The sequence below is a fragment of the Oncorhynchus tshawytscha genome, unplaced genomic scaffold (assembly GCF_018296145.1).
Source record: "Oncorhynchus tshawytscha isolate Ot180627B unplaced genomic scaffold, Otsh_v2.0 Un_contig_6150_pilon_pilon, whole genome shotgun sequence".
NCBI lineage: Eukaryota > Metazoa > Chordata > Actinopteri > Salmoniformes > Salmonidae > Oncorhynchus > Oncorhynchus tshawytscha.
The window spans coordinates 14170-30889 of NW_024608637.1; the positions used below are offsets into that span (position 1 = coordinate 14170).

A 16720-nucleotide genomic window follows, 5' to 3' on the forward strand; every position below is an offset into this window, starting at 1 on the left:
TAATAACTATTTAAATCAGTCTGTCCTGACTCAGCTCAACAGTCTCCAGTCTACCAACTGGTCTCTGTAATAACTATTTAAATCAGTCTGTCCTGACTCAGCTCAACAGTCTCCAGTCTACCAACTGGTCTCTGTAATAACTATTTAAATCAGTCTGTCCTGACTCAGCTCAACAGTCTCCAGTCTACCAACTGGTCTCTGTAATAACTATTTAAATCAGTCTGTCCTGACTCAGCTCAACACTCTCCAGTCTACCAACTGGTCTCTGTAATAACTATTTAAATCAGTCTGTCCTGACTCAGCTCAACACTCTCCAGTCTACCAACTGGTCTCTGTAACTTCATCTTTGTCTCTGTGGTGTACAGTCTTCAGGTGATGATGGGGGTATTGAATCATCTCTCTACTCTCCTCCTCCTCCTCTCTCTCCTTCCTCCTGCTCTCTCTCATGTAGTAGAGAGGTTCAGTGATGTTACAGACTGTGAGACGTTCTTCCTGGAGGGGACAACTCCAAATCTCCCAGGTATTTTGGTTGGTGGGAAAGTCCAGGACCAGAACCGCTACAAGCCGATCTGCCAGAAGTACAAGAAAACCTACATGTTTGCAACTCTCTACGACACGACCAACATGATCCCTGTGTTCTCAGCCTACACCTTCACTGGGGTCGGACCGAGCGGGACAAGACCAGATACATGGATGATTGAACCTCAGGTAATTTAAACATCTTTTCAAATCGACATTTCATGCCAAGGTTGAACAATAACTTTCAATAGACAATTCCTACTGTCTGTCTAGCAAGATTACATGTCTGTTTCATTCCTTAAAGGGATAGTTTCTAAAATAATAAACAGAAATACCTTATTTACATATACAGTATTCAGACCCTGGTTTTGCTTTGTCATTATGGGGTGTGTGTAGATTGTGTGTAGATTGATGAGGGAAAAGTATAATTTAATCAATTTTAGAATTAGTCTGTAACGTAACAAATGTGGAAAAAGTCAAAGGGTTTGAATACTTCAGGATGCACAGTAATATACAGGTCTACTATACAGGTCTACTATACAGGTCAACTATACAGGTCTATACAGGTCTACTATACAGGTCTACTATACAGGTCTAATATACAGGTCTACTATACAGGTCTAATATACAGGTCTACTATACAGGTCTACTATACAGGTCTACTATACAGGTCTACTATACAGGTCTAATATACAGGTCTAATATACAGGTCTACTATACAGGTCTACTATACAGGTCTAATATACAGGTCAGGTCTCTATACAGGTCTACTATACAGGTCTACTATACAGGTCTAATATACAGGTCTATATACAGGTCTAATATACAGGTCTAATATACAGGTCTACTATACAGGTCTACTATACAGGTCTACTATACAGGTCTACTATACAGGTCTACTATACAGGTCTACTATACAGGTCTAATATACAGGTCTAATATACAGGTCTACTATACAGGTCTACTATACAGGTCTGATATACACAGGTCAAATATACAGGTCTACTATACAGGTCTACTATACAGGTCAGGTCTGATATACAGGTCTGATATACAGGTCTACTATACAGGTCTACTATACAGGTCTAATATACAGGTCTAATATACAGGTCTACTATACAGGTCTAATATACAGGTCTACTATTCAGGTCTACTATACAGGTCTGATATACAGGTCTACTATACAGGTCTGATATACAGGTCTAATATACAGGTCTGATATACAGGTCTGATATACAGGTCTAATATACAGGTCTAATATACAGGTCTATATACAGATCAGGTCTAATATACAGGTCTAATATACAGGTCAGGTCTAATATACAGGTCAGGTCTGATATACAGGTCTACTATACAGGTCTAATATACAGGTCTACTATACAGGTCTACTATACAGGTCTACTATACAGGTCTACTATACAGGTCTAATATACAGGTCTAATATACAGGTCTAATATACAGGTCTAATATACAGGTCTAATATACAGGTCAGGTCTAATATACAGGTCTAATATACAGGTCTAATATACAGGTCAGGTCTAATATACAGGTCTAATATACAGGTCTAATATACAGGTCTAATATACAGGTCTAATATACAGGTCAGGTCTAATATACAGGTCTAATATACAGGTCAGGTCTAATATACAGGTCTAATATACAGGTCTAATATACAGGTCTAATATACAGGTCAGGTCTAATATACAGGTCTAATATACAGGTCTAATATACAGGTCTAATATACAGGTCAGGTCTAATATACAGGTCTAATATACACAGGTCTAATATACAGGTCTAATATACAGGTCTAATATACACAGGTCTAATATACAGGTCTAATATACAGGTCTAATATACAGGTCTAATATACAGGTCTAATATACAGGTCTAATATACAGGTCTAATATACAGGTCTAATATACAGGTCAGGTCTAATATACAGGTCTAATATACAGGTCAGGTCTAATATACAGGTCTAATATACAGGTCTAATATACAGGTCAGGTCTAATATACAGGTCAGGTCTAATATACAGGTCTAATATACAGGTCTAATATACAGGTCTATTATACAGGTCTGATATACAGGTCTAATATACAGGTCAGGTCTAATATACAGGTCAGGTCTAATATACAGGTCTACTATACAGGTCTCATATACAGGTCAGGTCTAATACAAACAGGTCTAATATACAGGTAATAAGCAATATACAGGTCTAATATACAGGTCTAATATCAGGTCGAATATACAGGTCTGATATACAGGTCTGATATACAGGTCTTATATACAGGTCGAATATACAGGTCTAATATACAGGTCTGATATACAGGTCTAATATACAGGTCTAATATACAGGTCTAATATACAGGTCTAATATACAGGTCTAATATACAGGTCTAATATACAGGTCTATTATACAGGTCTGATATACAGGTCTAATATACAGGTCTAATATACAGGTCTAATATACAGGTCTAATACACAGGTCTATTATACAGGTCTGATATACAGGTCTAATATACAGGTCAGTTCAGTGAATAATGATGAATATTGTTCCTACAGCTGGACGGAGGAATTGAACCAGTTATGGGTCTGGAGAAACAAGGGGTCATTTATACACACCAGGCTGTCAATCAGGATTATGATGAATACGGTAAAGACAAGAAGGTGAACAAAGGTCACTTGTTTCCTAAATCTTTTGCTCACCAACCTGTAAATCAGGACTCCACCTTTACCCTGACAAACGCTGTTCCTCAACTAAAGACATTTAATGAAGGTAGCTGGGGAAAGATGGAGTGTACGGTTAGAAAGATACTCCTGAAGCAATGCCTTGATAATAATGGTCAACCCAAGGCCTATGTGTTGACTGGAGCAGTTCCCAGTGTCAACAACAAACTGAACAACCGAGTGAACATCCCAGATCTCCTGTGGACAGCCTACTGCTGTTACAACAGCAAGAAGAAAGAGTGGATGGCCAAAGCACACTGGGGTGAGAACCAAGAGGAAACAAACAAACAAGTATTGAACCCCATACCTTGTCAGAGCTGTATAACATGTTGAAGCAGCACTACCCAGGTGGTGATGTCCAGGTGTTCCCAGATCAGTGTCCAAGAGGTTCTTCTCAGAAAGAGAGAGAGAAGAGCAGAGAGAGGGAGATAGGAAGTGGGGATATTAGCGGGAAAGGGTTGATGACATGTGATGAGGATTGTAAATGTGTCTCTTTGTAGGTGACACAGTCCCAGAGTTTGGTCCAGTGGTAACACAGACAACTCTAAAACATATTTACCATGGAGACACTATTATATGTTCTGAATGTAATTCTATCACTGTTACCATGGAGATACTATTATATGTTCTGAATGTAATTCTATCACTGTTACCCTATTATATGTTCTGAATGTAATTCTATCACTGTTACCATATACTATTATATGTTCTGAATGTAATTCTATCACTGTTACCATAGAGATACTATTATATGTTCTGAATGTAATTCTATCACTGTTACCATGGAGATACTATTATATGTTCTGAATGTATCACTGTTACCATGGAGATACTATTATATGTTCTGAATGTAATTACTGTTACCATGGAGATACTATTATATGTTCTGAATGTAATTCTATCACTGTTACCATGGAGATACTATTATATGTTCTGAATGTAATTCTATCACTGTTACCATGGAGATACTATTATATGTTCTGAATGTAATTCTATCACTGTTACCATAGAGATACTATTATATGTTCTGAATGTAATTCTATCACTGTTACCATGGAGATACTATTATATGTTCTGAATGTAATTCTATCACTGTTACCATAGAGATACTATTATATGTTCTGAATGTAATTCTATCACTGTTACCATGGAGATATTATTATATGTTCTGAATGTAATTCTATCACTGTATGTCTCCATCTTCTTCCCATCTGAAGGAATAAACATCTATAATGAATGAAGCCTGTGAGAGTCTGGTGTTTTATTCTCATGGTGTTTAAATGTAACCAAGTGACTCCAAAATGTTCCAATTCAACATTAAACCACGTTTTTGAGCTAAAAATATAAACGATTGAAAGCACTATTTTAGTTGTCAGTTATTCATTCAAACTTTGCCATGACTATGTGTCCAACCAGTCCAGCATACCAGCAGCTACCATGTCTCTAAACATACCAGCTGGTCAAGAAGCTACCATGTCTCTAAACATACCTGGAGCTGGTCAAGAAGCTACCATGTCTCTAAACATACCTGGAGCTGGTCAAGAAGCTACCATGTCTCTAAACATACCTGGAGCTGGTCAAGAAGCTACCATGTCTCTAAACATACCTGGAGCTGGTCAAGAAGCTACCATGTCTCTAAACATACCTGGAGCTGGTCAAGAAGCTACCATGTCTCTAAACATACCTGGAGCTGGTCAAGAAGCTACTATGTCTCTAAACATACATCACCCATAGGGCGGCGCACTATTGGTCCAGCATCGTCCAGGTGTGGCCGGGTTAGGCCGTCATTGGAAATTAGAATTTGTTCTTTACTGACTTGCCAAGTTAAATAAAGGTTAAATAATTTAAAAAAGGATTTTCAAGCAGTGTTCTCAAATCATCTCACCAGCAGGGGTCAGCCTTGTTTCAGTTTTCAAACCTCCAATCCATGACCTCTGTGGACAGGACAGGTTTTGATTGATTGATTGATTGATAAATATATATTTTATATATATATATATATATATATATATATATAAAATACTTATTTTGTTTTGGATGAATTTACCTCTGCCTAGATTCCTTTTATGGATTATTTGGCTTGAAGACCATTGCGATGCGTTTTTACCCCTTGAAGACTATTCAGAAAGACTACAAAAAACTACAAGGCTACTTCCTGGAAAATGACGTGTCACTTTAGTAGTGTATAGAAAAAAGACCTTGGATGAGAGAGAGAGAGAGAGAGAGAGGGAGTCAGAGATAGAGAGACAGAGAGGGAGGCAGAGAGTGAGGGAGGCAGAGGTAGATAGAGAGAGAGAGGGAGGCAGAGATAGAGAGACAGAGAGGGAGGCAGAGAGTGAGGGAGGCAGAGGTAGATAGAGAGAGAGAGAGGGAGGCAGAGAGAGAGTGGCTGAGATAAAGAGAGGCAGAGATAAATAGAGAGAGAGATAGGCAGAGAGAGAGAGAGGCAGAGATAAAGAGAGGCAGAGATAGAGAGAGAGGCAGAGATAAAGAGAGAGGCAGAGATAGAGAGAGGCGGAGATAAAGAGAGAGGCAGAGATAGAGAGAGGCGGAGATAAAGAGAGAGGCAGAGATAGAGAGAGAGGAAGAGATAAATAGAGAGAGAGAGAGGGAGGCAGAGAGAGAGCGAGGCAGAGAGCAAAGGAGGTAGAGAGAGAGTGATGCAGAGTTAGAGGCAAAGAGAGAGAGAGAAGCAAAGAGAGAGAGACATGGAGACAGATATAGAGAGATGGAGGCAGAGAGAGATATGTCATATATTCATTTTAGAAAGTTTCACACAACAGAAATGATCCTGCAGCAACAGGAAATTGTTATGTTGTTTTTAATTAATGGACATTTTTTGTAGGGGGGGTTAAAAAATAGTTTGGTCAAAAAAAAGTCTGACATTATAAAGAAGAAAATACAAACTTCAGAAGCCTTTTGAACCTGGAATACATTACAAATTAGCATTTCATTCTGTGTAGGAAAAGTCCTACAACAACAGGATGATCAAATTAAGATACGGCTCCTGTAGGTTTCACAGCAGTATTTCCTTCCAAGCAGGTTTTTCAGTTTTTGCAGCAAAAAAAAAAAAGAAAATACCCTTTTACAAAATACAAAACATATCTTATCTGGTGTAAGAGATATGATGCAGAACGCGTGTTCAGAGTGTCAAGATCCAGATGGGTTTGAGGGCTATCAGGACTACCTTCCTTGGGAACCTAAATCTAGACAGAGTCACACAGACAGAATGACAGACAGACAGCTACACAGACAGAATGACATACAGACAGATACACAGACAGAATGACTGACAGACAGATACACAGACAGAATGACAGACAGACAGATACACAGACAGAATGACAGACAGACAGATACACAGCCAGAATGACAGACAGATACACAGACAGAATGACAGACAGACAGAATGACAGACCGACAGAATGACAGACAGACAGATACAGGCAGACAGATACACAGACAGAATGACAGACAGACAGATACACAGACAGAATGACAGACAGACTGATACACAGACAGACAGATACACAGACAGAATGACAGACAGACAGAATGACAAACAGACAGATACACAGACAGACAGATACACAGACAGAATGACAGACCTACAGATACACAGACAGAATGACAGACCGACAGAATGACAGACAGACAGAATGACAGACAGACAGATACACAGACAGAATGACAGACCGACAGATACACAGACAGACAGATACACAGACAGAATGACAGACAGACAGATACACAGACAGAATGACAGACAGACAGATACACAGACAGAATGACAGACAGATACACAGACAGACAGACAGACAGATACACAGACAGAATGACAGACAGACAGATACACAGACAGAATGACAGACAGACAGAAAACTCCTTAGAACCGTTGTCATGTTTTATCAGACCCAGTTCTGCCAGCTGATTTTAACAACCCACCACATACTATATAGGAGAGGTCGGGTCAATTTAACAACCCACCACTGATTGTATATAGGAGAGGTCGGGTCAATTTAACAACCCACCACATACTATATAGGAGAGGTCGGGTCAATTTAACAACCCACCACTGATTGTATATAGGAGAGGTCGGGTCAATTTAACAACCCACCACATACTATATAGGAGGGGTCGGGTCAATTTAACAACCCACCACTGATTGTATATAGGAGAGGTCGGGTCAATTTAACAACCCACCACTGATTGTATATAGGAGAGGTCTGTTTCTGCCACTCTGCTCCACCACCCATGTTATCTACATAATTAAATGTCCATGTGGGCTGTGTTATGTAGGTAGACACCACCCATGTTATCTACATAATTAAATGTCCATGTGGGCTGTGTTATGTAGGTAGACACCACCCATGTTATCTACATTATTAAATGTCCATGTGGGCTGTGTTATGTAGGTAGACACCACCCATGTTATCTACATTATTAAATGTCCATGTGGGCTGTGTTATGTAGGTAAAACCTCTCAGAGAATTATAAAAGTTAAATCAGGAGTAAAGACCGGGATTATCCAGTCGCAGTACATTGTAAAGACCTAAAACATGACATTTCTACCTTTAGGTTGTGTGACAGAGAGAAAGTCAAGATATCAGACAGGGGAGGTGATATAACACGGATCTAATGAGAATGTTTTGGGATTTTCACCCTCCAGACATTATTCCCTAAAGGTCTTAATGATGAAATGTCCAAGCATGTTATGTTGTAAATGTCAACATGAATTAATGCCTCCACTTCAGACGACTCTGACGTTTCTTCTTGAACGGAACCCAATGATTTATGAAAACTTACTTGATGTCCTCATTGTGGGTTTACAGACGGGATCAGGGCCAGTCCTCCCATTAGACCGTCGCCTATGGCAGCACCTGAATTTGAGACGATATTTTGACAATTGTCTGCCGCCCTCCGTCGCCCCTGTTCGGTCACTACACAGCCCGCGGCGCCCAGCCACCAGCTCATAGTGTTGCTACAGTTCCCTCCCTCCCCCACCCCATTCCCCCTTCTCCCGAAGTTCACTCACACGATCCTTGGTAGGACCCAGACTCAGATTCCTCGCTCCCGGTCCCAGGTGACAGTGGTGGTGCTGCTGCTAAATCCGACTCCCAGACAAAAAAACATAGAAGATCCCGGTGAGTGGACAAAATATAGGAATGGATCTTTACGGGATATGTTAGTGCAGGCTGGGCCACATCAGGATAAGGAGGGGAATTTACCAAGAGATGAGGGGCGACGAACGTTTTCGGTGGCTAACTACAATAGGAAGATGGGGAATGGGGAGAGAGTGGAGACCAAGGCTTGTCGATTCCAAGCAAAACGATGCAGCCTTCTGTTTTTTTGCGGCAAACTTTTTCACACGAGTCCAAATCTGCGCTGGTCAGGGATGGAACCAGGGACTGGAAGAATCAGTGTCACCTCATCAACCTCTCATGAGAAGTCACTAGATAGTTACCAGAGGCTGGAGATCAGGCTGGTGTCCAAGCAGACTCACATGATTTGATTTCAGGACCATGGACAGCTACCGAGAGAAAACATCGCTGACTGCAATGCAGCACCACAGCAGAGGAAAGAGGTCACTCTACAAAATAAATACATGTTGGACAATCACATTCAATATGTAAATAAACGAAATTCGTTAAGGCTGGGTCATTGACATAGAGCTTATTCGATTTGATTTGATTTGATTTTGATTTATTTTACACTGCTCCAGCGAAACGAGGCCCACCCATTTATAACGAGGCCCACCCATTTATAACGAGGCCCACCATGCATTTATAACGAGGCCGTCATGCATTTATAACGAGGCCCACCATGCATTTATAACGAGGCCATACCATGCATTTATAACGAGGCCCACCATGCATTTATAACGAGGCCCACCATGCATTTATAACGAGGCCCACCATGCATTTATAACGAGGCCCACCATGCATTTATAACGAGGCCCACCATGCATTTATGATGAGGCCCACCCATTTATAACGAGGCCCACCATGCATTTATAACGAGGCCCACCATGCATTTATAACGAGGCCCACCAAGCATTTATAACCAGGCCCACCATGCATTTGCATTTATAACGAGGCCCACCATGCATTTATAACGAGGCCCACCATGCATTTATAACGAGGCCCACCTTGCATTTATAACGAGGCCCACCATGCATTTATAATGAGGCCCACCCATTTATAGGCCCACCCGAGGCCCACCATGCATTTAGAACGAGGCCCACCATGCATTTAGAACAAGGCCCACCCATTTATAACGAGGCCCACCATGCATTTAGAACAAGGCCCACCCATTTATAACGAGGCCCACCATGCATTTATGAAAGCGCTTGTTTCCAAAGCTCAAATAATCTTACTCTGTTTTACAGTTAGACAGGAATATTAAAATATATATTAAATATGTTATATAAAAGTGTTATTTCTATTGTAATTGTAACAGTTATGGGGTCGTGCCATGTGTGATAACAGGTGGGATATTATTAATCAGAAACTCGTTGTCCTACTGTAGGTGGTAGAATACATAGTGACAGCAACATTGTAACTACTCGTTGTCCTACTGTAGGTAGTAGGTTACATAGTGACAGCAACATTGTAACTACTCGTTGTCCTACTGTAGGTAGTAGGTTACATAGTGACAGCAACATTGTAACTACTCGTTGTCCTACTGTAGGTATGTTACATAGTGACAGCAACATTGTAACTACTCGTTGTCCTACTGTAGGTAGTAGGTTACATAGTGACAGCAACATTGTAACTACTCGTTGTCCTACTGTAGGTAGTAGTTACATAGTGACAGCAACATTGTAACTACTCGTTGTCCTACTGTAGGTAGTAGGTTACATAGTGACAGCAACATTGTAACTACTCGTTGTCCTACTGTAGGTATGTTACATAGTGACAGCAACATTGTAACTACTCGTTGTCCTACTGTAGGTAGTAGGTTACATAGTGACAGCAACATTGTAACTACTCGTTGTCCTACTGTAGGTATGTTACATAGTGACAGCAACATTGTAACTACTCGTTGTCCTACTGTAGGTATGTTACATAGTGACAGCAACATTGTAACTACTCGTTGTCCTACTGTAGGTAGTAGGTTACATAGTGACAGCAACATTGTAACTACTCGTTGTCCTACTGTAGGTAGTAGGTTACATAGTGACAGCAACATTGTAACTACTCGTTGTCCTACTGTAGGTAGTAGGTTACATAGTGACAGCAACATTGTAACTACTCGTTGTCCTACTGTAGGTAGTAGGTTACATAGTGACAGCAACATTGTAACTACTCGTTGTCCTACTGTAGGTAGTAGGTTACATAGTGACAGCAACATTGTAACTACTCGTTGTCCTACTGTAGGTAGTAGGTTACATAGTGACAGCAACATTGTAACTACTCGTTGTCCTACTGTAGGTAGTAGGTTACATAGTGACAGCAACATTGTAACTACTCGTTGTCCTACTGTAGGTAGTAGGTTACATAGTGACAGCAACATTGTAACTCTCCGATGCAGAGGTTAAAGTTCAACTCCCTTCTGCCTGGTAAGGAACCTCCTATATGGACACGCGTCCACCACATGTTAACGGTCACAAACACAGATAATTGGAGATTATTTCTTCATCCTCCAATAAATAAGTGGTGAGACTTCCTGTTTGACACAATTATCCTCCATAGATATCGGTATAGACAAATACTACAATACTGTCACATGTACTGATTAAATACCTCCGTGTCTGAGAAGGGCTTGGTGTGTTTGGTTCTGATTAAATACCTCTGTGTCTGAGAAGGTTTTGGTGTGTTTGGTTCTGATTAAATACCTCTGTGTCTGAGAAGGACTTGGTGTGTTTGGTTCTGATTAAATACCTCTGTGTCTGAGAAGGGCTTGGTGTGTTTGGTTCTGATTAAATACCTCTGTGTCTGAGAAGGACTTGGTGTGTTTGGTTCTGATTAAATACCTCTGTGTCTGAGAAGGGCTTGGTGTGTTTGGTTCTGATTAAATACCTCTGTGTCTGGGAAGGGCTTGGTGTGTTTGGTTCTGATTAAATACCTCCGTGTCTGGGAAGGACTTGGTGTGTTTGGTTCTGATTAAATACCTCCGTGTCTGAGAAGGACTTGGTGTGTTTGGTTCTGATTAAATACCTCTGTGTCTGAGAAGGACTTGGTGTGTTTGGTTCTGATTAAATACCTCCAGGTCTGGAAAGGGCTTGGTGTGTTTGGTTCTGATTAAATACCTCTGTGTCTGAGAAGGGCTTGGTGTGTTTGGTTCTGATTAAATACCTCCGTGTCTGAGAAGGGCTTGGTGTGTTTGGTTCTGATTAAATACCTCTGTGTCTGAGAAGGGCTTGGTGTGTTTGGTTCTGATTAAATACCTCTGTGTCTGAGAAGGGCTTGGTGTGTTTGGTTCTGATTAAATACCTCTGTGTCTGAGAAGGGCTTGGTGTGTTTGGTTCTGATTAAATACCTCTGTGTCTGAGAAGGGCTTGGTGTGTTTGGTTCTGATTAAATACCTCTGTGTCTGAGAAGGGCTTGGTGTGTTTGGTTCTGATTAAATACCTCTGTGTCTGAGAAGGGCTTGGTGTGTTTGGTTCTGATTAAATACCTCTGTGTCTGAGAAGGGCTTGGTGTGTTTGGTTCTGATTAAATACCTCTGTGTCTGAGAAGGGCTTGGTGTGTTTGGTTCTGATTAAATACCTCTGTGTCTGAGAAGGACTTGGTGTGTTTGGTTCTGATTAAATACCTCCGTGTCTGAGAAGGGCTTGGTGTGTTTGGTTCTGATTAAATACCTCCGTGTCTGAGAAGGACTTGGTGTGTTTGGTTCTGATTAAATACCTCCGTGTCTGAGAAGGACTTGGTGTGTTTGGTTCTGATTAAATACCTCCGTGTCTGAGAAGGACTTGGTGTGTTTGGTTCTGATTAAATACCTCCGTGTCTGAGAAGGACTTGGTGTGTTTGGTTCTGATTAAATACCTCCGTGTCTGAGAAGGACTTGGTGTGTTTGGTTCTGATTAAATACCTCCGTGTCTGAGAAGGACTTGGTGTGTTTGGTTCTGATTAAATACCTCCGTGTCTGAGAAGGGCTTGGTGTGTTTGGTTCTGATTAAATACCTCCGTGTCTGAGAAGGACTTGGTGTGTTTGGTTCTGATTAAATACCTCCGTGTCTGAGAAGGACTTGGTGTGTTTGGTTCTGATTAAATACCTCCGTGTCTGAGAAGGGCTTGGTGTGTTTGATTAAAACCAGGGCTCCACTTGACTGAGGGTATCACGTATCCTTTGTTAAAGAAAAGGGCAACATGACATCTATTGTTTTCTTTATATTTGTAAATAAATACATAAAACGTATCCAGATGATATCAAGTGTTCTATAACAATGTTTAACTCTGTGACGTCATGGTAGAAACAACCTCTAAAATGCCCGAGAAAGACGCGATGCAAATTGAGATATATCTATTCCTCTCTACGACAATCTGAAGATAAACTGCAGCCTACAGTTTTTGAGGAGAGAGTTTTTTTGACTGCTATTCTGTCCCTTACAATTGAGCTTTTCTCTTTCTGAAAATAGAATATATGTGTTTAAACCCAGGCAGCGTTTAGGGAAGCACTTCTGTTGTTGGGTTTTACAAGGAAAGAGAAGCCAGCACTTGAAGCCTACAGTTTTCTCCATCAGTAGAGCCTCTGTCTGGGTGGAAAGGTCACTTTTGAATGTGCCATGTTTAGTTTCATAAGGATGTCTAAGATGTAATTATTTTTGTCTCGTCTTGGGTGGCAGAACAACCAGGCCACTGGTGATTTTATCAATGTAATCAGATTAAAAATATTAGGCTATTTTATTGACATTGAACTGATTATATACCCTACTAACTAAATGTGTTAAAAATGGTGTTTAATTTGTAGCAGAGGACTTTTAATTGGGCTGCTATTATGTTCTGTTCCTCCGACGTTTAGCTGAGACAAAAATGGACCCAAACAGAACGTCCGGCCCTGGACGTGTTTCATACGTTTTATGTACACACTTTATTAGAATACTTATAAATGCACATTGTTATATTTGGTATCACGTGTTTATTTCCCCTCGACTCCAACCCCATTCGATGCCATGTCTACATAAGGGTGGAAACGACTAACACTCACAAAGCTCTGACGAAGGTCTTGAGGCCGATACGGAAAGCTGAATAAAGAGCAGTGATACCAGCAAGAGCAGTGATACCAGCAAGATCAGTGATACCAGCAAGAGCAGTGATACCAGCTAGAGCAGTGATACTAGCTAGAGCAGTGATACCAGCAACAGCAGTGATACTGTGATACCAGCAAGAGCAGTGATACCAGCAAGAGCAGTGATACCAGCAAGAGCAGTGATACCAGCAGAGCAGTGATACCAGCAAGAGCAGTGATACCAGCAAGAGCAGTGATACCAGCAAGAGCAGTGATACCAGCAAGAGCAGTGATACCAGCAAGAGCAGTGATACCAGCAAGAGCAGTGATACCAGCAAGAGCAGTGATACCAGCAAGAGCAGTGATACCAGCAAGAGCAGTGATACAGCAAGAGCAGTGATACCAGCAAGAGCAGTGATACCAGCAAGAGCAGTGATACCAGCAAGAGCAGTGATACCAGCAAGAGCAGTGATACCAGCAAGAGCAGTGATACCAGCAAGAGCAGTGATACCAGCAAGAGCAGTGATACCAGCTAGAGCAGTGATACCAGCTAGAGCAGATAGCAGCAGTGATACCAGCAAGAGCAGTGATACCAGCAAGAGCAGTGATACCAGCTAGAGCAGTGATACCAGCTAGAGCAGTGCTAGAGCAGTGATACCAGCAAGAGCAGTGATACCAGCAAGAGCAGTGATACCAGCAAGAGCAGTGATACCAGCAAGAGCAGTGATACCAGCAAGAGCAGTGATACCAGCAAGAGCAGTGATACCAGCAAGAGCAGTGATACCAGCAAGAGCAGTGATACCAGCAAGAGCAGTGATACCAGCAAGAGCAGTGATACCAGCAAGAGCAGTGATACTAGCTAGAGCAGTGATACCAGCTAGAGCAGTGATACCAGCAAGAGCAGTGATACCAGCAAGAGCAGTGATACCAGCTAGCAGTGAGAGCAGTGATACCAGCAAGAGCAGTGATACCAGCAAGAGCAGTGATACTAGCAAGAGCAGTGATACCAGCAAGAGCAGTGATACCAGCAAGAGCAGTGATACCAGCTAGAGCAGTGATACCAGCAAGAGTAGTGATACCAGCAAGAGCAGTGATACCAGCTAGAGCAGTGATACCAGCAAGAGCAGTGATACCAGCAAGAGCAGTGATACCAGCAAGAGCAGTGATACCAGCAAGAGCAATGATACTAGCAAGAGCAGTGATACCAGCTAGAGCAGTGTGCGGGTTTCTCCTTTTAACTCAGTTTAACAACGTATAAAATACAACATTATTCAGAATATCAGATAACAGGACTTATTATCCAGCTGTGTATTGTTAGGTAGCTCTGGTCCAGGGTGTTATATCCATCAACACGGTTCAGCACCATCAAGATGCACGTCACACACTGGACCAGAGCTAATCATTAGGACGTAGTGCAACAACATATTCCAGTTAGATATGTCTCTAATGGCCCCCTATTCCCTTTATAGTGCACTACAATAGGGTCCCATTTGGGAAGGATATCGTTCGTTCTTACAACAAAGAACCACTGGGGGGCGACAGACAACAGTAGACAACTCTGTACAATAGAAAATAAATGCATTAATACATTACATTATAATGACAATCACTGCAGACAGTGTGTGTGTGTGTGTGTGTGTGTGTGTGTGTGTGTGTGTGTGTGTGTGTGTGTGTGTGTGTGTGTGTGTGTGTGTGTGTGTGTGTGTGTGTGTGTGTGTGTGTGTGTGTGTGTGTGTCAGTATGACCCCAGTTTCAATGAAAATCACTTTGTTCAACAGACCTGGAGATATTTATTGGTTTCTGATGGATCAGCAGAGTGATTGGTGACAGATTGGTAACATGGTGAGTTCAGGGTTCTCCATGTTTACTTCACTACTTTAGGTCAGGGCCTATTTGAACCCTATTCCCTATGTAGTGCACTACTTTATATCAGGGCCTATTTGAACCCTATTCCGTATGTTGTGCTACATTAGACCAGGGACTATTTGAACCCTATTCCCTATGTAGTGCACAACTTTAGACCAGGGCCTATTTGAGAAGGCCTAGGCTATAGGCTATATCAGATACGTTTCTTAGAGGAGGTCTAGGCTATAGGCTATATCAGATATGTTTCTTAGAGGAGGTCTAGGTCTAGGCTATAGGCTATATCAGATACGTTTCTTAGAGTAGGTCTAGGCTATAGTCTATATCAGATACGTTTCTTAGAGGAGGTCTAGGCTATAGTCTATATCAGATACGTTTCTTAGAGGAGGTCTAGGCTATAGTCTATATCAGATATGTTTCTTAGAGGAGGTCTAGGGTATAGTCTATATCAGATATGTTTCTTAGAGGAGGTCTAGGCTATAGTCTATATCAGATATGTTTCTTAGAGTAGGTCTAGGCTATAGTCTTTATCAGATATGTTTCTTAGAGTAGGTCTAGGCTATAGTCTATATCAGATATGTTTCTTAGAGGAGGTCTAGGCTATAGTCTATATCAGATATGTTTCTTAGAGGAGGTCTAGGCTATAGTCTATATCAGATATGTTTCTTAGAGTAGGTCTAGGCTATAGTCTATATCAGATACGTTTCTTGAGTAGGTCTAGGCTATAGTCTATATCAGATACGTTTCTTAGAGTAGGTCTAGGCTATAGTCTATATCTGATACGTTTCTTAGAGGAGGTCTAGGCTATAGTCTATATCTGATACGTTTCTTAGAGGAGGTCTAGGCTATAGTCTATATCAGATACGTTTCTTAGAGGAGGTCTAGGCTATAGTCTATATCAGATACATTTCTTAGAGGAGGTCTAGGCTATAGTCTATATCTGATACGTTTCTTAGAGTAGGTCTAGGCTATACGCTATAAATCAAATCTAATTTTATTTGTCACATACACATGGTTAGCAGATGTTAATGTGAGTGTAGCGAAATGCTTATGCTTCTAGTTCCGACAGTGCAGTAATATCTAACAAGTAATATAACAATTTCCCAACAACTACCTTATATACACAAGTGTAAAGGAATGAATAAGAATATGTACATATAAATATATGGATGAGCGATGGCCGAACGGCATAGGCAAGAGTATGTAAACAAAGTGGCATAGTTTAAAGTGGCTAGTGATACATGTATTACATAAAGATGGCAAGATGCAGTAGATGGTATAGAGTACAGTATATACATATGAGATGAGTAATGTAGGGTATGTAAACATTATATAAAGTGGCATTGTTTAAGTGACTAGTGATACATTTATTACATCCAACTATTAATTATTAAAGTGGCTAGAAATTGAGTCTGTATGATAGCAGCAGCCACTCAATGTT

At 40.9% G+C, this 16720-nt stretch overlaps 1 protein-coding gene across 1 annotated transcript; it reads left to right on the forward strand.

The window, feature by feature from the left end:
- The first annotated feature begins 293 nt into the window (after nucleotides 1-293).
- LOC121843688 (endonuclease domain-containing 1 protein-like) lies at nucleotides 294-3811 on the forward strand. Its single transcript, XM_042313456.1, has 2 exons — nucleotides 294-708; nucleotides 3082-3811. The coding sequence occupies exons 1-2, from the start codon at nucleotides 376-378 to the stop codon at nucleotides 3577-3579; spliced, it is 831 nt and encodes a 276-aa protein (XP_042169390.1). The 5' UTR covers nucleotides 294-375; the 3' UTR covers nucleotides 3580-3811.
- Nucleotides 3812-16720: the final 12909 nt, after the last annotated feature.

What these genes read in the sequence shown, in the direction of transcription:
- LOC121843688 (XM_042313456.1), top strand. Translation starts at nt 376, where the DNA reads ATGATGGGGGTATTGAATCATCTCTCTACTCTCCTCCTCCTCCTCTCT. An exon ending in CATGGATGATTGAACCTCAG is followed by an intron (nt 709 to 3,081) that starts GTAATTTAAACA and finishes TTGTTCCTACAG; the next exon opens with CTGGACGGAGGAATTGAACC.